General features: G+C 29.0%; 2 protein-coding genes across 3 annotated transcripts; one reads left to right on the top strand and one right to left on the bottom strand.

Moving 5' to 3' along the window:
- Positions 1-1,571: 1,571 nt before the first annotated feature.
- Positions 1,572-3,730, top strand: LOC145186637 (small ribosomal subunit protein uS12). Of its 2 annotated transcripts, XM_080062807.2 has the most exons (3): positions 1,572-1,681; positions 1,958-2,117; positions 3,438-3,730. In XM_080062807.2, the coding sequence occupies exons 1-3, from the start codon at positions 1,678-1,680 to the stop codon at positions 3,703-3,705; spliced, it is 432 nt and encodes a 143-aa protein (XP_079918933.1). In that variant the 5' UTR covers positions 1,572-1,677; the 3' UTR covers positions 3,706-3,730. The 2 variants fall into 2 exon arrangements, with proteins under 2 accessions (XP_079918933.1, XP_089935274.1); XM_090079148.1 differs by lacking the exon at positions 1,572-1,681 and having other exon boundaries at positions 1,921-2,117.
- Positions 3,731-8,556: 4,826 nt separating this feature from the next.
- LOC145197263 (staphylococcal nuclease domain-containing protein 1-like) lies at positions 8,557-22,414 on the bottom strand. The gene is made up of 19 exons (XM_090079134.1): positions 22,232-22,414; positions 21,427-21,567; positions 21,065-21,188; positions 20,133-20,217; positions 18,949-19,024; positions 18,629-18,707; positions 18,318-18,409; positions 17,916-18,178; positions 17,633-17,723; positions 16,741-17,490; positions 11,083-11,352; positions 10,872-10,929; positions 10,639-10,762; positions 10,085-10,154; positions 9,955-10,007; positions 9,802-9,856; positions 9,462-9,509; positions 8,848-9,048; positions 8,557-8,705 (listed from the first exon to the last, which is right to left on the bottom strand). Exons 1-19 carry the CDS (start codon positions 22,271-22,273, stop codon positions 8,646-8,648), a joined length of 2,682 nt encoding a protein of 893 aa, XP_089935260.1. The 5' UTR covers positions 22,274-22,414; the 3' UTR covers positions 8,557-8,645.
- Positions 22,415-23,695: the final 1,281 nt, after the last annotated feature.

Consider the following 23,695-nt stretch of genomic DNA (forward strand, 5'->3'; position numbering starts at 1 on the left):
GTTTTGTAAAGTATTTTCTGATGATAGTGTATAAGCTCAGCTATTTTGGGTACACCCAAAATAGATGAGCCTATGCATTATCATCAAAACGTATTTTGGAAAACCATCATTTTCTCATTTGAAAAAAATAACAGCAAGCAAATTCTCTGAATTTGGTTGCCGACATGGCCGCCGAGAGGAGTGGGAAGGGTAGACGGGGAAGATTCCCGGGGCCCCGTGTGTGTACAAATCATTTTTCAAAATAATTTTTAAAAGAATAAATAGTTTTGACTTCTAAAAGATTTAATTAACTTTTATTTTTAATTTTCAATGACCAGAGCACACTTCTTTTGGTCACGGGTATATAATTGATTATAATGAGGGCCCCTTAATAAAACTTCCCCGGGGCCCGAAATTTCTCTCGGCTGCTATGCTTGCCGACTATCAACTTGAGTATTACATCACTAACTTGCTTCTGGTCTTTTTTTTAAAACCTGTTTTTTTTGTAACCTCAAAATCAAAGATCTATTTGCACGTTTGGTTTTAAATGTGCATGTTTGGTTTTAAATGTGCACTAATCCCGACCGATGCTTCTTACTGGTTGTACTGGATTTCGAAATATGGTTTCATTACAGTAATATAACTATGGTACAACTAGAATTTATTCATGGGTGCTAGAAGTTTTCAATACAAAGTTTGATAAAATTTATACAGCTTTAGTAATGAAAGTTAAAAAAGTTATAGATACTAAAACATTTAGTTGTAATAATCGATTTTAAATTTTTAGAATTTAAAGAAAATTTTTCACTTGTGTGACATAGATGACTAAAGTATACATGCTTAAACCTAGAGCTCTGCGTTAGCCTAAAAAATTCCGACTTTGTCGGTTCGGAACGTAATCATACCTAATGTTACGACCTAATGTCGAAGTCGAACCGTAATCTAACCTAATGTTACGACAAAGTCGGAATTAAGTCGGTATGAACCGTAATCTAACGTAATAGTTCGTAATAAAACAAGACAAAGCTTTTAGTCAAAGCTTAAAAATGATTTATTGCAGTTTAAGTCATAATATAATTCATTTATTCAATTTACTAAAACTAGATTAGGATATCCAAGATTCAACATCAACTCATAAATTTCATCATCACGCAAAATTTTTAGTTGAAACCTTGAACCAAGGTAGATTACGCAAAATTACGACAGCTTACGATTCATAACGCGGGAAATTCAAATGTTACGACTTGACTCGGAATGGAAGTCAGAATTTCCAAGTTTGTTACGAGTAGGTGTCGAACTTCCGACAAAAAAGTCGGTACGAGCCGGAATCGGACAGTCGTAACGCAGAGCTCTACTTAAACCCTTTTCTTTTCCGTTTTATTCTTCAGGAAATTTTCTGTATGTAAAGTTGCCTGAAGGCCCGAACGCAAGAATCGGACGTGAAATTTCAAGTCAATTCTTTAAATTTCAAATTCAATTTTCACATTCGGGCCTTCCAATTTACTCATTGTGTTTTCTTCTGTGGCTTTTCTAAGAGTAACAAAACAAATTTTTTACTTATTATAAACCATCTCAAAATAATGGCAGCACGGCTACATCAGTAAGCCTCTAATGATAAATATATCGAAATGAACTGTGGGTAATATAAAAATTCATTACCGTGCTTTGGTAAATGGTAGCTCTTTTTAAACCGGCAACATGGGTACGTGAGATCTTTTAAAAAGCAACGTTTGTTTGGTGTAGCATGTATAATTTTTTCCATTAACACTCACTGAAATTATAAAAAAAGGTTTTAATAGAAGTTTTTTAAAAATGAAGTTAGTAGTACAGGCTTGATGATTCAAAATAACTTTCTTTTAAATAGTAACATTTAAGAATTAGATAAACGAAGTATTTTATTTTTTCTTAACTGAAAATTTTAAGTAGTTGTTGCAAGAATTGTTAAAAGTTATACTTATGAGTTTATTTAAATTATCAGGTAAACCAAGAGGACTGCGAACTGGTCGTAAGTTAAAAAACCATCGACGTGAGCAGAGATGGCACGATCAAGATTACAAAAAAGCCCATTTAGGCACTGCTCTTAAAGCAAATCCATTTGGAGGAGCTTCTCATGCCAAAGGCATTGTACTTGAAAAAGTGTAAGTGTTTTCTATTTTGAAAGTTTTGATATTGTTTATTAATGTGTTAAATACTGTGTAAGAAATGTGTAAGAGATAAATCAACTACTGACATCAAGTCAATCAAGCAAATAACAGGTAACAAACTATGAAAATGATTTCTGGAAATTAGATATTTAACCTATTTAGTGAAAAAAAAAGTCCCATTAATGGTCTCAGTTAACTATTTCTAAGTAGATTTGAGTCCACAGAAGTGATGTAAGAAGGTTTCACCATAAACTGTTACACTAATTTATATAAACTAGTCATTTAAGGTTTTATCTATTGAAAGAACTAATATTTTTTGAGTTAAATTATTTAAGTAAAAAATTTAGTTTTAATTTTAAATTTCAAATCCAAGATTTTTTTTATACCTAGTGACAAATTTTATTAGCAGTTAAATTTTTACTTTTTATATATATATTGAAACTAGAGTCACTATTCTGAGAACTTTCTCTGACAGAGCTAGTGCTAAAGTGTTCAAAAATTATGTTGATTTCTATTCACTGGTAGGCCTGACTATCTATGCCATAACTCAGATTATACCAGTCACCAATAATTCAAACAATAAAAAGGTTTTATAAATGAGGCAGGTTATTTATTGACACAAGAGTCACTACTTTGAGAGATTTCTTTGACAGAGTTTGCTATAGTGTTCATAGATAATCTTGATTTCTATTCACTGGTAGGCCTGATTATTTTGCCAAAAGTCAGATAATACCAGTCACCAATATATCAAACAAACTTAACATTTTATTTTTTATGAACTTGGCTTATGACTTATTGAGTTACTACTTTGAGACATTACTTTGACAGAGTATGTACTGAAGTTGTCAAATATATCAATAATTTTTATTTGCTGGAAGGGTTGATTTTCTTACCACATGTCAGAATATACCAGTCATTGTTATTTCAAAAAAATTTAGAGTATCAGTTATAAAACTCCTAAATTGTTGACACTAGAGTCACTACTTTAAGATTTTTCTCTGATAGAGTGTGTGCTAAAGTTGTCAAAAATAATGTTGATTGCTATTCGCTGGTAGGCCTGATTCCTCTATGCCATAAATCAGATGATACCAGTCACCTGTATTTCAAACAAATTTTAAGTTTCGTTTGTGTTTAAATTAAACTTCTGAGCTATTAACAGAATCACTTCTCAGTATGTTCTTAAGTTGTTAGAGATTGTTGATCTCTACTCAGTGGTAAGCCAGGTTTTTAGATTATATTTGAACAGCATATTATTTATACAAATTGATGGTACATGGGGACAGTTTTCAGTTAATTTTTTTGTTGTTGTTTTAGTGGTGTTGAAGCCAAACAACCTAACTCTGCAATTCGTAAATGTGTTCGTGTACAATTAATCAAGAATGGTAAAAAGATTACAGCTTTTGTACCTAACGATGGTTGCTTAAACTTTATAGAAGAAAATGATGAAGTTCTTGTATCTGGATTCGGACGTAAAGGTCATGCCGTTGGTGATATTCCTGGTGTTCGTTTTAAGGTTGTTAAAGTTGCAAGTGTATCCTTACTAGCTCTATTTAAAGGCAAGAAAGAACGTCCAAGATCTTAATTATAAAATTAAAATTTCATCAGAATGATAGAGTTTTTTCTTTAAAAATATATCTCCGACTCATTTAGGTCTTATGCAAATCCTAATTTAGTTGTTAGTGGACGTTTTGTTAAATTTATGATATCAAGTATTAGGATAAAATCTAATATTTTGATAAGTTTACCATGCACCAAGCTTGTGCTGTTTAACTCCTCCTTGATGTATTCAGATCCAAAATATTTTGAATTCTTGTCCTATTTTTCAGTCGAGATCTTATGCCTGAAATTATCTTTTCAACATAGGATTTAGTGACGACTAATCATATCTATGTATACGTATCATATAGATCGTTTAGATATAATTCACATCTATATAAACTTCACACTATCTGAAAGAGTTTCTACTCGATTATATCAAGACTATCTCAATACTTACCCGTTTTATTCTCATTAAACTAATCTTTGTAACCGAGCACATTAGCTAATTACCCTTAGTTATAATATCTTTTTCGAAGAAATTAGATATTAGTTGATTAAACAAAAAAGATAAGAATAAATACAGATCAATTATATCCAGAAAAAAAGCATGGTGTACAGGACAGGGTGATTCTTATTAATCTTGTCAGAAATTGACAATCATTTTTTTTATTCATGTTCAGTCTAGTGTTATACATCTTATCTTGAAAAAAGTTATTCAGCTCTCTGGGGAAAAGAAGTCTGTTGCTTGTTCTTAAACTTAGTTCAATACCCCAAAAGGCTTAAACTGCAGCCTTTTGGGGTATTGAACTTTTTTTGGCAACCTCCCATAGATCTTTTATGTTCAAAGGTTGTTGTTTTGCTGCTCTCTTCCACAATTAGATTGGTCATAATTCCCAGATTTAAATTGAATAGCTAATTTATAGATATAAATTAGCTATTCAATTTAAATCTGGGAATTATGACCAATCTAATTGTTTTACACCAATATGTTGGAAACATCACTTTGCTTTAGAAGCTGTACGTTTTGGATTGTGCATGATATCATGTATTTCTTTGGGCATTTCAGCTGGATAACGATCAATTCAGTCTCTGCATCATGTTTGCACTTATGCCAACACGTAGTTATGCCAGCACACATATGGAAGTATTTCTTCAAGAAACATCCCAACACCTTATTTCAACCACCAAATTTTTTAATTTTTTTAGTGTAACGAGGATCAAATTATTTAATGGTCTGCATACGCAATGCTTACCATTGGTTCAAATATTTAAAATTTAGATTCATCTGTCCACCCATTTTCTTTTATTCATATGCAGAATATTTATGGAAAAACTCTTTTCTGACATTTTTCAATAAAGGCACACTTCTTGGTGTTCTTGCCATTAATTTTCATCTACTAAACATCCTCTAATCCTACGTTACATTATAGTTAATTAAATTCAGTGTTTAAATGGTGCTGCTGGAAATTAATGGGTCCATTTTAGTTTCATAAATAATGATTTGTTATTTATTCTCGTTTTAATGCTCTAGTTTCAACACATTTTTTTTTTTTTTTTGTAGTTTAAAAGCATTCTGTAGCATTTCAACAGAACCACATACTTATCTTGAAATCTCTTCAAATGACTTTTCACTGTTTTTGTGTTGAAAAATTGTTAAGAGTTCAGCCGAGGTACAATGTGTCTTTCTCCCCATAACATCCTAAATTAGATATTTCATACGACATTCAACGTCCTTCTTTTTCATAGCCTCAAAATACACTCTATAAAGATGAATTAAAAACTACAGAATTTTTTTCTCATCAATTATACAAAAAGTTATAATAAATAATAAATAAATAAAAAATTACAAAAAAGGCATAACAAGAACTCCTAAAGTTCTTATCATGCCTTGGTGCAATTTTAATCCACTCAATTTATCACAATTAATGATTAATGACTGGTAAAAGAGCATTTTTAAAAATAAAATAGAAAAGTCATCGTTACCGAATAATCTTTTACGCTTTGTGTGTTGAAGGAAACCATCGTAGGGTTAGCTTCCATTTGCCAAACATCAACCTCAATAATACTCTTTTTGGCTCTTGAGATATGCACAGGCCATTCAACAGTTTAATTGGTAGATTCAAAGCCAAGGGGTTAAAAAAAATCAATCAATAGATTCAGGAAAAAGTTTACAAAACTAATAGAACTTCTTTAACTTGAACAGCGCAATTAAAAAATAGTTTTCGTGTATGTCGCTCATTACGTGTTAAGTAGAAACTTTAAAAAATTTTTAAAAAAGGACAGAATGTTCAATCTTTTTCTGTCAAATAAGGGCTTTTTGTTATTTTGTAAAAAGTGATTTAAATTCCATCTGATATTAGCTTATACAGCTTTCCTCTAATAGGATGAGTAAATGAAAAATAGTATGAACAGGTAAAATCATATTGTGCTGAGAATTTAGTTGCTCTTGCTATCGAAAAGATACGTTTGATGTAGATAGGGTAGATATCTAGTAAGATGTAGATAGATGCAGAGAAAGTACACCTGGGGCCAATGCTATAAACATTTCGAAGTTTTTTTCGAGAAAAAAAATCTTTCGTAAAAACGCAATTTTTTAAGTAAATTACTTTTTCGTAAAAAAATGCGTAAACTCGAAGAATTTATCGCTGTTTGTAATTTTTTCGGTCATTGCTATAAAGCATAAAACGTATACGTCACTAAAATTCACGCACTTTTTTTATCCGAAATGCGTTATTGATAGCAACTTTTATTTTAATTTTTATTTAGTAGGCCTACTTAATAAACTTTATTAGTTATTAAGCAGGCTGTGCTGTCTATTCTATTTTTATAAATATTTTTACATTCTAGTATTTGGTGTTTAAAAAAACTGTGTAAAATTAAAATAGGAACATGGATTTAATTTTTTCGGATGAAGACTTAGATTTCGAAGTTGAAGAAAATGAGCTTCACCACCGATTGCCTCGAGAGGTGGTGTTTAAAACATTACTTAAAATTACTAAATTTTGATGTTTTTTTAATGATTTTTTATCGAATAAAGTCAGAAATCATACTAAATAGGCTCAGAAATTATATATTTGTTTTGTTTTTCAATTTCATTTTAGTTTAATGGCCGCTTTTTTAACGAAGATGTTTCTAACAACGTTTTTACGAGAGCAGTATCAAGTCCCAAGAGCTTTATTAGATTTTTAGAAACTAGGCTCAAAGATGATTTGCAACATTGCACTAAGCGAAATAAAAGCATTTCAGTACGTTTCCAGATAATGGCATTTCTTCATTTTATTGGCACAAATGTTTTTTTTCATGTTCTCTGAGGCTGTCATGTTATACACAGTATAGGAGAAGCTATTTTCAATGTTAGTGTATTAAGTTAATAAAACTATTGTAAGTATATATATATATATATATATATATATATATATATATATATATATATATATATATATATATATATATATATATATATTCATGTAATTATACATACTTTTATTAAAATAGTTTGCTAATTAAAACATACTAAGCTTCCCAAGAAGAACCTCTTTGTTTTCTTTGATCTTTATTGCTAGTAACATTTTAAGTTCTTTAGACAGCATTTTATTTTGTTGTGTATTTGTGTATTATGGTATATTTTATTTTGTTGTGTATTTGTGTATTATATGGCATATTTGTCGACTATTTACTTTTCTTTAGCCAAACACTATGAAAAATTTGTTTAACCAAAATAGCTATGGAGAACCTACATAAATAAGCATGGAATGTTAAACTCATGCATGCATTGCTAACGAAACACAACAAGGAACTGAATAATCAATTAAATGCAGATTTTAAGTAATTGCTTTATCATGGAGTTACCAAAATCCTTTTCAGTTTAATCTATAAAAATTCTACATAAAAACACAAAGAATGTTCAATGATTTTGAAGCACTAACGTTGTTCCAAGAATGGCCGCCAAAAATCACGAAGAAAATATCTAAAATTGAGATCAAAAATTTATCTGAAGTTTTTTTTTCGAAAAAACGTAATTTTTATCTGAAAAGGCGATTCCCTGGTTCGTTTATAGCATTGGATTTAATAGCGAAGTTTTTATCTTAAAAACGGAATTTTTTGAATGTTTATAGCAATGGACTTTTTTTTCTTCGCTTTTTACGGTAAAAACTTCGTTTTTTATGTTTATAACACTGGCCCCTGGTTTTAATATTTGAATTACACAGGCAAAAGAGTAACGGCTAATAGAAACTATATTATAAAATTGAGCAGCTTTCTCATATAAGTTAGTGACACTAAAAAACATCGGCTGCTGCAAATTAGAGCAAGGGAGGATTTTTTATTCCAAAGTTAAGGATATCTTCAAAAATAATAAAAAATTAACTTCGTGCGAAGTTATTTTTCGAAAACATCATTTTCTCCAACATGTTTTCTATTTCGGAAAAGTTCTCTACGAAAAAAGTTGTAGGAGCTAGTAAAGAAACTTTAGGGTAATTACCAGACTCCTAAATAATCTTTTAGACTGCCAAATAAATCTTAGATAAAAACAAATATGCATTGTAAAAATACTACGCTAACAATAAATATGACGCTCATTCAGACAAAAATATTTAGAAATATAACGCTGAAAATGTTAAAAAAAGAAAGAAAAACAATTCCAAAAAAGGATAAACAACAACCAGTAAGATAACCAATAAGAAACTTCGCCTGATTCCATCGCTGAATACTTTTTAAAAACAGCTTTTAAATTAATTAAAAATATAGCAAAAATATAAACCATTTGTGAGCTGCGTAAAATAAATACCGAAAAATTTCATATAAATTTCATATAAATTCATTAATAAAAATTTTTTCCTTCTTCTTTGACGCAGTAATTTCTATTAAATCTAAACTATAGCAACAAGTAACTGGGTCCATCAATTTATTTATTTCAATTAGAATGAGTTCACATACACTATAGGTTTTTTAACTGAGTCCGATTATCATGAAAAGAAATTGCTATTAAACACCAAACTCTGGGGCATCATCTTCGGTGAAATCACCATATCGCCAAATGTTTAACTAAATAAAAATTAGTTTGCATTTTAAAATAAATATAAACCTAAAAGTACCTAAAATTGTAAAAGTTTAAGTGCTTAAAATGAACCTACATCACTAAAATGTAAATCTTAAATTAGTGCGTAAATTTCAGAAAGGAACTTACTCTAGCTTTTCTCGCCTTATCTTGAGCAAGATTATATTCATTGACTAGCTTGCTTAAGCGTTTCTCTCTACGATTTTCAACCATTACAACGCCATACGCAAGTAACACGCTCGCTAGGTCTTGCTTAGTGTCTACGTTGGTTAACGAGACAAATTCTTGACCATTAACTTTGTATTCAATGTTAAGTGAAAACTCTTTGTTCTAGAAATAGAAAAAAAAAAGTGAAACTTTAATTTAAAGAAAGAATTAAAGAGTGAATTGGTATATATACAAAAGCATAGAAAGTATGCAGATGACGTATAAAACTTCAATAATACATTTCGGACATTTGCTGTGAATACCAAATAATTATGAAGCTTATGGAAAAATCGCCCGGATAGAAATTGTTTTTTGCTCATCATAATTTTCATGCACCCATATACAATATACTGCAAATTATGAGATTTTGTTTACAATCTTTTCATTATAGTTAGCTTATTACTATCTTCTTTATATATTTTTTTAAAAAGAAAAATGATTTTAAAAAATTTCGTTTGATAATATAAATTTAAAATTATTTTAAATGCTAGTTCTAAACAGAACAAAAAGTTTAATTTTTAAAATATCAATCTTACCAAAGCTTCTTTAGCAAACATTCGACTGAGATCTTCAACATTGTCCTCCTAAATATTAAAACAATCTCTGAAAAAACCTTTGAAATGTATTCTATCAAACAATTATTATCAATTCTGGCGAATAATTTTTTCTAATAAGTCATCGAAAGATGTACGTCATCAATTGGTATTGTGGAACCATGAAAAACTTTGATTAAAAGGCTAAAATTTACTGAATACTGAAAAATGTAATATTTGCTGAATACCAAAATACAACATTTTCATAGTTATTATGCTCATACAGCCCACTTAAAAAAATATGTAAAAAATTCCTTTTCTGTAAAACATCAAGCATACTTACATCTTGTGGTACCTTTAAACATGCAAGTGTGTATTCACGAGCTTGAGGGGGGAAGCTGAAAGAAATAATTTGAAGTATCAACTAAAATTTCAAACCTAACTTATTCGAAACTTGAGACACCAAAACAAAAATATCATTTAAAAAATATTTTACCTCAAGTAATTTGAGGGCAGCGAAGCCAATTTTGTGGAGGAAATAATTTCACGCTGAAAAAAAAAAAATCTCGTTAATGAAATGAATTTTTAAACATTTTTAAAAAAATTATAAAAATTAATTGTCTTACGTTGCCATAATCAATATATAAAACATGAACTTTTTCTGCTGTTTCAACTTTCTCAATTCGAGCACGATACCTAATTTAAAAAATTGTAAAAATCATATATGTATTTCAAGACTAGATGAGTGTTTTTAACAAATAGTTTTAATATTCAATAAAAATATTTAATAAAAGTACTGCCATTAAACTTAAGGTGAGCTTCCACTCATCCGTTTTTGCTACGGGAAAGGGAAAGGGATGGGAAAATTAATCACTTGAGCATGTGCAGTGATTAATTTTCAAAATTAAATTACTAACTGTGCACGCTCACGTGATTGATTTTTCCTTCCCTTTCCCTTTCCCGTAGCAAAAACAGATGAGTGGAAACTCACCTTTATACACTTAAGGTACTTACTAAAGTAGATTTTTAAAACCATTATAGGCAGGATAAGACAAGTACTAATTGTTCTTATTGACCTTAATAGATCTTATAGAATTAGAAGTTTGACTTCAATCAGCAACTGGTATAAACATTTAAATTTATAAAATAGCATTTGATCCAGAAAAAATTTTCAATGTACCATAATCCATCAAGAAAGAGAGAAGCAACAAGCTCTCCCTTTCTAGGAACCAATGATCCAGGTAGAGGGGGATTGTCGACTAAATCTGTTCTTAGCTGTTGTTGCATTTGTTCAAATGCTTTAGCTGAAAATGAAAAGTATTTTTAACAGTTTAACACATAATCAAATCCTCATTACCTTCATCAACTGTACAGATTTTTGTTAAAAGGGGTTTAAAGAGTTTTAAAAGTTACCATTGTCAATGTGTTGAGCCCAGAAATCTGTACCACGAATTACTTCTGTTACAATTACCTTTAAAAGAAAGAAAACAAGCATTAAGGACTGGTTATTGTTATCTGAATTAAGTTTTATCTTATATGGCCACAAACTTTATTAACTGAAAAAAATAATAACATACACAAGATAATACAAAAAAGAAAAAAAAAAAATTTATAGAAAATATACTTTTTTGTATGTGGGTTTTCTTTCTGCTGAATCTTCAACAACATTATTTTCACGGACTTCTTCAACATATCCCTGCCAAACTCCTTGCCTCTTAGCTTTAACAATTTCCTCAGCATTTTGTAACTCCTTATAATAAGCAGACTTCTCAGCAGAGAAGTGAACTTTAGCTAAGCCTTTTTCGACCAAACAGACAGAAAGATTGACATTTCCAACAAACAACCATCCCACAAAGTTACCACCTTTATCAATGCTCTCAACTTCTACCTCCACCTTAAAAAAATTTTTGATTAAGTAAAACATTTTGATTTATTTAAAAGTATTACTTTTAATTCTTTTGTTAAAAAGAACAACTATAAATATTTACAATACAAATACATTTTTATGAACTGTGAAAATTTACATTGTAAAGAAATCTAATGACACAAAAGGTTTGGTGTCACAAAATGTAATGTTTGTAGTTTGTGATTTTTTCTTATTGTTTTTCTAGAAAGAGCTACATTGAATATACAGTACTGTCAATATGTTTCAGACCACTTGTATAATTAGACGTATTCACAATTTTTTTTCCTAAGTAATTTTTTAAAAGTGTATTTAAGCTTAATAATATATAAGAAAAGTTGAAAGAGTATGCTATTTTGAATAAATAAATAAAATTGATGGGGGAACATGAGGGATTTGTTTATTTATTAAAATGATGTGTCATAATAACTACCGACCAAGTGTTCATCTATATAAGAAATAAAAATAAACTGGTTTAAACTGATTTGGGTTCATACTCCTTCATTTATTGTTTTTGACAGTATAAAGTGCAGTCATAGAATGAATTTAGTACAATAGTTATGGGTTTTGGTACATTCTTAAAAAATTGTTATTTTTTATGAACACAGTTAAATAAATAGTTAAAAATAATTAAACAAAGTTATTAGTTTGCATTTTTGGATAAATTAAGTGGGTAAAATATCTTTAATAGAGACAAAAAGTTAATGAACTCCATGAAGAAAGTTATTCACAGCGCCAAATTTCATCCAAAACAGGAAATTCAAATACTGCTATTACAGAAATCATTAAAAAGTTTAGAGAAACTGGCTCCTTGAAGATAGAAAGAAAAGTGGTAGACCTCCTAAGCTAACAAAAGATGACAATAAATATTTAAAAACCCTTTCTTTAAGAAACTGGGAAAAATGTCAGCTCTTCTTGTATTTGACAACACCTACTCAAATCGAGATTAAGAGGGTGTGTTGCAACTTGAAAACCATTATTACAGTGTGGCAATAAAGAAAAACGACTTAAATATGTGAAACAACACAAAGATTGGGCCCAGGAAATGTTTAAACAGGTTCTGCACACCGATGAGTCCACTATCGAAATTTTTGGAACAAAAAGATGCTAATATGTTCAAAGAAGAATTGGAGAAGCCTATCAGCCCGAGTGTTTAAACCCTACTATTAAACACGGAGGAGGCTCTTTACAAGTTTGGGGCTGTTTATCTTCATCTGGAGAAGGTGATTTGATCAAAATAGAGGGGCTACTCACCAGGGAACATTATGTGGATATCCCAAGGCACCATGTTGTATCATCTGGAGTGAGACTAATTGGTCATAATTTTATTCTGCAACAGGACAATGACCCAAAACATTGTTCCCGAGTGGCAAAAAATTATTTAAATGAAATGGCAGAGGAACAAGTACTGGAATTTATGATCTGGCCTCCCCAGAGTCCAGGTTTGAATATAATTAAGCATATTTGGGATTACCTGGACAGAAAGAAAGTTGAACATACTCCCCAAAATGTTATAACTAATTTGTATGAATCTATTCCCCGGTGAATATCGGCTGTGATTAAGGCAAAAGGAGAACATAGTAGATATTAAGAGTTTTTTATGAAGTTCGATATTAAAAAGTTTGTTATTGTTCGTTATTGTGTTTTACTTAGTTTATAATATAGAACTACAAACTTAAATATCAGAGAAGAATTCTCCGGGATTTTTTGAAAAAATGTAAGTGGTCTAAAACATATTCACAGTACTGTACATCTGATTCATTCTCATCCATTAATTTTTTCTTTAATATATATATATATTTTCAGTTTAAGTTTTGATTATGCTGCCCTGCCATTTTGTTCGTTTATATATATATATATATATATATATATATATATATATATATATATATATATATATATATATATATATATATATATATATATATATATATATATATATAGCTATTACCTAATATGGGCTCATTTAGACAATACTTAAAGTTTTTAAGTTTTGTCTAAATGAGCCCATATTAGGTAGTAATTGACAATGACAGACAACTTACTGTATTTTTTAAATCAATTTTTAGTTAAACTTCTGATTTGATAAAAGAAATCTGATTATAATACCATGATTACTATACTGTGTAGCTTTGTGTAAGATTTCATCTAGCATTTTTAGGTTATATGTTAACCCTAAATGATATTTAATAAATGTAAATACACAGGGTAATCTGAATAAACTTATTAAAATCAATTATCATTCTGCAATATAAATCCAAATTTGAATGAAAAGTATGTTTCATTTCTAAAAAATGTAATTTTATTTTGATTTTAGATTAAAATATCAATAGCAACTAGGTTTAAAACCCAGGTGTAACCACTTGGGGGTTCTGTGGCTTAATTAACTGGATGTAAGCTTATAGCTATTATATTACTATTATATATACAGGATGTAAGTTTATAGCTAATATATAGCGATTATAAGCCTATAGCTCTTGAATTTTTTTTGTATCACCACATAGATATAAAAAAAATCTAAGTCAATTAATATATGTTAATAAGTTATGGCATAAGGTTGGAATTCCTATGAGAGAACACAATTATTGTCAAATAAAAAGCAATTGAAACAATCATTTGAAGAACAGCATTTGCTAAAAAAAAAAAAGAAAGAAAATCTGAAACTCAGCAAGCAGGGGCCAATGCTATAAACAATTCGAAGTTTTTTTCGAGAAAAAAATCTTTCGTAAAAACGCAAATTTTTAGTAAATTATTTTTAGGTAAAAAAATGCGTAAACTTGAAGAATTTATCGCTGTTAGTATTTTTTTCAGCCATTGCTATAAAGCATAAAACGTATAAGTCACTAAACATCAATTCCAGATACATTTATTGACTTTCTGTCAACAATGTCTAAAACAACATTATCTAATTCTGTGAGCTCCCTGCAGCACCTTTAAAAATATTTATATATTTGTATATATTATATATATATATACAAAAATATTTAATTAAATGTGTATGTATGTATGTATGTATGTATGTATGTATGTATGTATGTATGTATGTATGTATGTATGTATGTATGTATGTATGTATGTATGTATGTATGTATGTATTTATATATTACATATAAAATTGATATATACTATACATTATATCATGTTATCATTGTTAATTTAATATATTGTAATATATCTTTGCTGTTGCTACTGTTTTGGAATATAATGATTAAATTGCCATTATTATTACCCTTGTTATGTATCATTAGCACTATTAGTAGTTAACTTCACATTAGTTTATAACTATTTGTATATAAACTTGAATATAAAATCTTTATTTAGAAATATGATTGATTGATTACATACTTAGATTATGTTAATATATACTATACATTACATACTTATACTATAATATTTGTAAATATATATATATATATATATATATATATATATATATATATATATATATATATATATATATATATATAAAAGATATAATGTAATTATACATATTTTTATTTAAATAGTTTGCTAATTAAAACATACTAAGCTTCCCAAGAAGAACCTCTTTGTTTTCTCTGATCTTTATTGCTAATAACTTTTTAAGTTCTTTAGACAGCATTTTATTTTGTTGTGCATTTGTGTATTATATGGCTAATTTTATTTGTTGTGTATTTGTGTATTGTATGGCATATTTTATTTTGTTGTGCATTTGTGTATTATATGGCATATTTTATTTTGTTGTGTATTTGTGTATTATATGGCATATTTGTATGACATATTTTATTTTGTTGTGTATTTGTGTATTATATGGCATATTTGTCAACTATTTATACTTTTCTTTAGTCAAACAAGAAAAATGTGTTTAACCAAAATTACTATTGAAAACCTACATAAATAAGCATGGAATGTTAAATACATGCATGCTTTGTTAACAAAACACAACAAGGAACTGAATAATCAATTAAATGCAGATTTTAAGTAATTGCTTTATTATGGAGTTACCAAAATCCTTTTCAGTTTTATCTATAAAATATCTACATAAAAATACAAACAAAGAATTTTCAATGATTTTGAAGCACTAACATTGCTCCAAGAATGGCAGCTAAAAATCACGAAGAAAATATCTGAAATAGAGATCAAAAATCAATCTGAAGCTTTTTTTTCCGAAAAAACGCATTTTTTATCTGAAAAAGCAATTCCCTTGTTCGTTTATAGCATTGGATTTAATAGCGTAGTTTTTATCTTAAAAACAGAATTTTTTGAATGTTTATAGCAATAGACTTTTTTTCCTTCGCTATCTACAGTAAAAACTTTGTTTTTTATGTTTATAGCATTGGCCCCAGAAGAGAATGCTTTTACCTCCAGATTGAGTGATTTATTTGATGAGGCTCATGGTATGAGCATGAGTACTATTCAAGAAGACAAATACTTCTTACTTACACAACAAGACAAAAGGAAGGTGTGGATCAATAGTTGGATTAGATCTAACATTAACAAGTAAAAAATAATAATAATGGGCAGCTTAAAAAAAAAGAAACTTTATTCCAGGCATGATTGGAGGATCTAGATATGCAGTATGTAGAGATTGGACCAGAATAGAGCTTATCATCTGAAGGAGAAAGTTCAAATGTAGAAACTGAAGATGTGAATGCCCACTGCATTGCAGTGTAAAGCAGTTGGAGACCACACCTTTTGCACTCCAAGAAGAAGAAAATAAGCTTCACTCAGGTGTATATATATACACCTAATATATATATTGAGGTTTCCACATTCAGTTTGAAAATGTTTTTTTTTTTAAAAAAAAATATTGGTTATGACTAGTCTTTGGTTAAATCTAAGTTAAAGCATAACTAAAATTAAACATTAAGGGTCAAAATTGACTCAATCAAATATTAACATAATCAGAATTAAAAGATTAAAACAAAAGCCAAATTTCTTTTGAACGATTCTAAACCAGTATAAAACTGGTTTAGAATCGTTCTAGGACTATTCTTTAGGTTTAAAAGTAAATTTAATAATAGTTAATGAAAAAACTTATGGTTGAGCTTTTTTATCAAGTAAAGTATTAGAAAACTAACATAACATATTTGGCAGGTAGATCCTAACAATACAAAGTTTGGCCTCAATAAATAAGAGTAAGAAGATTTTTTGAGCTTAGAAACATTTTAGCAGATTTAATTTACCAAATTTATTGTAAAATAATAGATTTATTATAAACCAATTTGACAATTTAAATTCAATGACTTAATTTTCAATGCCACATTTAAAATTAAATACTTTTTGATGCAGCAATAATAATGTAATATTTCATTTATAGGGTTTAAATGTATGCATTAAAGCATAACAGTTATATTCAAAATACTTCAAGAATCTATGATACATGTCCAAAAAACTTACCTCTCTTTGTAAAACCATGTCTTTACTCAATGCATAAGCTTCAACTCCCATAGGCTCATCTTCAGAAATTTGTGTTCCAGCTGGATTTACAGACTTAACACGAGGACAAGAAATTCCAGCAAGTAAGAATGTCAACAAACAAGTCTCTTTGGGTAAATACAATCGCATTCTAGATCCACTTGCTACAAATTCCACAATAGCAGCTGATCTGCCAGCTCTTTGTAAGAATGGCAAAAATTGTTTTGACTTGCTTACATCACCAGACAAATCAGCAATACGATGTGATGGAGGCTCTTTTTTGCTATGTATACCTTTCCCATTCTTTGCAGCTCTGCTCTCTGCAGCTAGTAAATCATCATAAAATGAAGAACGTTGATCATCATCTTGGCGGTGACGTAAAGCACCGGCCAGGCCTTTGCTGACCATGGCTTCAGCAATATTGATATCTCCAATTTTTACAGTAGCACAGAGACGTTCTGGGTAACCATCTCCAGCAGGTTTTATGTAGTCAACAATAACATGAACCTTTTTACCAATTAGCTTCTTACGCAAAAACTCTCGGGCTTCAAACATGTATGGAATATCATAAAGGGGTCGGCCACGCTTTCCATCTCTTGAAGGTCCATTTTCAACAACACCATCGTCCTTTGGCTGGGCACGTGGTGGGCGTAAACTACTGAAAAATATTTTCTTTGGGTCACCACCTGAAACCTTGACCATAATGGCATCACCATTAACTATTTCAACAACCTAAATAAATAGCAAAGAATTAAAACAAGTCAAGAATATATTTAACAATAATATTTATATGTTTTCATTTTGCAAAGTAAAAATATATAAGTATTATATTAAGAAATGATAAAAAACTATATTATCTCTTAAAAATGATTACTTTGCCATGGAACTCTTTGTCTTTGATGGCTAATGAAGGTGTGGACAGCTTGTAATCTTTCCAAATACGCAATTTTTTCTCTTTAGCAAACCTTTTCATTTAAAAAGTATTGAAGGTATATTACTTTTACACCTAAAATTTGTTGTTACACTAGTTATTCTGTTTTAAGTAAATTTTCTATTTATAAAGTAAAATTTAATTCTTACTAAATTTATAAGTTTGTTACTCCTCAACAACTATTATAAAAAAAAAAAAAAAAAAACAAAACAAAAAAATGAAATACTTTTCAGCTTGTCTATATTTCTCATGACCAACTGAAAGTACACCCATGCTCCAATCAACACATTTTGCAAATCCTTCACTTAAAAGTAATTCAGCAATATTTCCAGCAGGATGTATAATGGTACCTAAGAAATTTTGATTAGAAACACCCTCAAAGACAATTTGTATTTCTCTTTGCAACAAGCGACAATCTGTAAAGTATTTTGCTTCCATTGCATATGGTTCTGCTACTTCCTCATCACCTTCACGCTTAAACTGTGGACACTGAAAATAAAAATGTACTTTTAAACTTTTTTTTTTTTTTTTTTTTTTTTACATATACTAAATTAAATTAAGTGAAAATCTCAAGTTAGTACATTATAATGAGAGTATTGACAAAAAAAAAACAACAAAAAAAAAAAACCTTAATCCCAGTAAAAGACACTGTGACATACTCAAAAGTAGGAAGAAGAAATGCACGAACAGTGCTTCCATCCCTAACCATTTCAATCACAGCTATAAAAGATAACATTCTAGTGTAAGTATACTCTCAAAGGATCAAGATTTTGTTGTTTGTTTAAAACAGTTCACCAACAACAAAATTTATGAACAAAAGGAGCATACAATGTTTTTTGAACTGATATGAAAATTATTTACTATTTTGTATAGCTAGCAAAATATTCAGTACTCTTATTACTACTATTCTAATTTTAATTTAGATATAGTAACTTGTACCATTTACGGGTTTCCCTTTCTTTTGGTCAACAAAAAGTCTAGGATTTTCTATATTCCATGTAATATTTCTGATATGTTCCTAGAAGTAAACATAAAAACCCATGTTATAAGTAAAAATGATCACGTAAAACAAATAGAATAAACATGAAATAGAATAAGTCTTTTTAGAGTTCTATCTAGAATCCTTTTATAAATCACAAATTATATCACAAAGTACACAAAAATGAAGGAGAAATCAAATAACTAGTAAAGAAATCAAATAACTAGTACTATTAGCTATGATACCTTTTTGAACTTATAACATGATAAAAAACACTTACTGCAGTTTCACCTGACCATTTTCCTTTCTTTGCTGCTTTAGCTTGGTCTTCTAGTTCAATCAATTTTGTTTGATCACTGAAAAAAAAAAAGATATTCTTTCTATTGATAAAATCAAATCAATAAGGGCTGGAGCGTTAGAATTTTTCATGATAAAAATATCATACAAATTTGTTTTTTAAGTTTATCATTTTTTTAAAGTTTATATATTAGTCTAATGAAAGTGATTACTGCCTAATTATTCTTGAATATCTCATAAATTTTCTCACTTTGCTGAACAAAGTTCCCATTTTGCATTGTGCTTTTGTACAATTGATGTTCTGAAGAATTTTAAGACTCCATTTATATACAAATTGTCTTAAGTATTTACACTCTAAATCTCTTCTTCAAAACCACTGTGATAATACTCTAATAATGCAACCAGGCAGATATTAAGACTATTGGGAAGATAAATATGCTTTTTGGCACATAATTGGTGTCATCTTTATGGCACTTTAGACCCTTAAGGGAATTATAGCAAAAGGTTGGATCAGGCCAAAAAAATGAAGGTTTCTTGAGAGCCTTAAGAAAGGCCAGATAGAAAGAAGGAAGGTATTTCTACAGATACTCTTTTGCATACCTTTTGGCACTTATAGTTCCAATAGAGATAGTTGCTTTTATTTCCACACTGATAAATAGCCTGGTAAACAAAATATTTTTCTAGGAAATTCTTCTTTTGACATAACTTTGTTCAGCCAGCTTTATGACATTTCCCATAATGAAAACTGTGATCTGAAAATTCTTTCAAATTCTTTTTTTAATGTGTAGTTTTATCTCTGATAACAACCTACAACTCCTTGTCATCAACAAGACAACGATGAGTTTTTTCCATATATTTCAGCTTATAGGCTTTATTTTGAGTCTTTACCTGAAAAGGATTGCACTTTATTGATGACTTTATGATCAAGCTTTTCTTTTGTGTCCAACATCTAAATAATGATTAACTGTGCACAAGATGAATGTTCTTTAACTGCAACTACTTTAATTTTCAAGTTTTTTGTTCTATGAAATCAGGACATTTTAAGAAAAACTGATTGATTAAAAAATCTCCTTAAAAGATTTACCATTTTAATAAAAATTCTAATGTGCCAACCCTTAAAAAAAATTGTTGTAAACAAGCAAATATGACATGAGATTAAAACTTTACTCTGATGGTTTAATCCCTCCACGACGAACTTCTACCAAACCTTCTGATACAAGTTCTTCAGTAATGCTTTGCATTTCACCAGAACCTTAGATAAAAAAAAAACAACAACTTTAAGAATCTTTATAGAGAATGACATAAATCTTTAAAGTTAAAACCCAATTATTAGTAGATCAGTTGCTAAAATCAATAAAGTTCTACTGAGTATTTAAAGTATAAATATGCTTTGTATTATAAGGTTGAAGCAATTTTTTGCAAGAGCCAGCCATGCTGACTGGGAAAGTGTTTATATCTGCTATATCTGATAAAATCAAAAATATGTAACCTTTAGAAAAAAGAAAGAATACAATTATAGCTGCAGCCTATGACCCTATTAAAGAAATTTAACTTTTGTATTATATCATTCCATTTAAACAATTGTCTTTTTTGGTTTACATAACTTGTATACAAAATTTGGCTACAGCAAAAGATAAAAGATACTATTCTATGAATTAGTAAATTATTATGAATTTCCTTTCTTAATGATAATTGAAGTAAAAAAAAAAAAGATTTGGTATGCTGATACAGCCAGTACACACTTCAACCTAATCCAACGAGGGATTTAAAAATTAAACGTAACAAAGGATGATTTTAAAAAATTAGTAAAAAGAACTTCTAAGAAAAAAAAATCTTTAAACTTTTTGTAGAAGAAAAAACTTATTGGACAGTATTAAGTAGAATGGAATGAAACTACAAAAGTTAATACTTTTTATTAATTGCTTGGTTGAAAACTCTTTTGTCATTTAAAATTTTTTTTCAAGGACCAAAAAAAAAAAAAACTTTAAGTCTAGATGTTAGGTCCTTTTTGCTTTGTGTAGCTATTATAGCAGACCATTTAACTTTTTGTGGATTTGTTCCTTTCTGTTTAATACTGTCCAAAATTACTTCAAACTTACTTGATTTTAAGAAAATACAACCATATTCTCTTCCAGATCCAGGAACTTTATACTCGATAAAAAATTCGATTTCTTTTCCAATAAGTTTCTTTCTGAGGAATTCACGACTCTCCCAGGCATATGGCTATGAATCAATATACCTAATTGGTAACACCTAACAAATCATTGTCTCAATACTTTAACATATCTAAAGATATTCGTGATTAAAAATGGCCCACAAATCTTTTGAATAATGCTCCATCTTAGAAGTCAATATCAGTTAAGATAACTGTGTCTACCAAGTTTACAACTTTTGACTGTTAAACACAGTGAACAAATTCTGGTTAAATCAAAAACAAAAAAAATTGAACAAATAGCCTCACCTCATCAGCTGTAGTTTCAGCATTTCCTACTGGACGCCTTGCTAAACGAGGAGCAACCACATTTGAAAGGGCAAGTTGTTTCTCAGGTGGAGGCCCACCTTTAGGTTGACCACGTATTACAACACTGTCACCTGATAAAACCTAAAGTTTTAATGGAATAAAGTAATTCTAGTATAATATAAAATTTCAATTTTAAAGTTATGCATATAAAATCCATACAAAAGTGTTCAAAATTTTATTATTTTATGACCACAACACCATATTTATTTCATAAAACAATCTTAAAAATTTATTAATACTCAACTGACTTGAATTCAATCACTTTATGATTTAATTTAGTTTTACAATTTATAATTTTAATTTAATTTTTATATATAAAAGAGAAATTAATTTAGTTTGTCATCTAATGCATGCTTGTATATGATGCTGGATTTTAGCAATGGTAAGCTGTAACATACCATTTAATCATAAAATCGTTGTCCAGAATCAAATCATAAGTTCTGCTGCAGAATTTCAATGCTTATACATTTAAGTAATCAAGTTAAAAAATTTTACGATAATATCAAATTTTTTGTAAAGGCTTTTTTTTTCTAACTTAATTTTGGTAGATGAACACCTTATAACCTACGTTAACTATAAATATGAAGGGATAGCTGTTTATAGACCGATAGTGAATTACAACTTGGTCATTGCAACTGCTGATGCGATTCATTAAAACGGTGAGTTAGATCTTTAACAGAAATTTTTCTTACCCAAAAGAACTATAAAACCATGAAAAAACACAACTTATGGTAATAATACGAACCGACTTTACAATGCCTTTGTGAATGGTAGGTGTTTGTGCCATTTTAAAGAATAAACAGTAAAAGTAGAGCTTAGGTTAGGTTTAACAGAGATCCTACTTCTTTCTTCCGGGTGACTCGAACAAAAGATTTGGTTCAAGTTTAAAAAACTTCCGTGATAAAAAACTGGGTACAAGTATACTACGTGGAAAAAAGAAAACAAACGTGCTGGGGATTCCCTTTGCATAACGCAAGTAAAATTGCAACAGAAAAAAGCCAGACGGCCTTATTTTTTTTTTTTAAAAAAAACCCGTTTTTTACAAATAATTATTACTTATAAAAAATTTTTATTGACATATTCAGTCAACAAAAAAATAAAGATTTTAAATAATCTCAAAGAAAACCACTTGTTGATACTTTAAATACTACACTTAAAGGTTTCAGTCAGCAAAAAAAAAACAAACTCGTTTTTTTTCTTTTTTCTTTTAGTAAAAAAAAAAACATCAAAAAAAAAATTTTTTTTTCTTTCATTTTTTGGTTTAATTTCTAAACATTTTCAATAAAATACATCAACAGTTTGCCTATGTAATGTACTTTTAATCATTATGACATCTGTGATGACCTAAATTTTTTTGATACAAAAGAAGTATTCGGCCAACTGTCAATTTATGACGTCCCGCTATTATATTTAACTACAATATTATTAACTATTAATAACAGATGAATTGTAGTTATGAACTCTATACATTGTGAAATATCATGTTATAAGAATTTTGGGGCCTCCTGGTTGGTGAGGGCTTATCAATTGGAGATAACAAAATCAAAGCCGAGCTGGGTAGAGAAAACAATAACATCAACAAGCGATTGAATTATCTTTGCAAGTCATGAAAATAATCTTTTTAGAATAAAGTAACTTGGTCAGATAAAAGATTAATAAAACTATTTTTGTAAAAAAAATGTCAAGTTAAAGTGTAACACAGGGGCCAATGCTATAAACAATTCGAAGTTTTTTTCGAGAAAAAAAATCTTTCGTAAAAACGCAATTTTTCACGTACGAAAAAAAGTTCGTAATCTCGAAGAATTTATCGCTGTTTGTATTTTTTTCGCCCATTGCTATAAAGCATAAAACGTAAACGTCACTAAAATTCACGAACTTTTTTTATCCGTAATATATAGTAGTAATATAATAGTAATTTTTATTGTAACTTTTATTTATTAGGCCTACTTAATGAATTTAATTAGTCATTAAGTATGCTGTGCTGTCTATTCTATTTTTATGAATATTTTTAAATTCTAGTATTTGGTGTTTAAAAAATCTGTGTAAAATTAAAGTAGAAACATGAATTTAATTTTTTCGGATGAAGACTTAGATTTCGAAGTTGCAGAAAATGAGCTTCGCCACCGATTGCCTCGAGAGGTTGGTGTTTAAAACATTACTTAAAATTACTATATATATATTTTTTTTTAATGATTTTTTATCGAACAAA

The sequence above is a fragment of the Hydra viridissima genome, unplaced genomic scaffold (genome assembly GCF_058129835.1).
Source record: "Hydra viridissima isolate aposymbiotic clone 2 unplaced genomic scaffold, HvirCarnegie_v1 scaffold_2, whole genome shotgun sequence".
Lineage (NCBI taxonomy): Eukaryota > Metazoa > Cnidaria > Hydrozoa > Anthoathecata > Hydridae > Hydra > Hydra viridissima.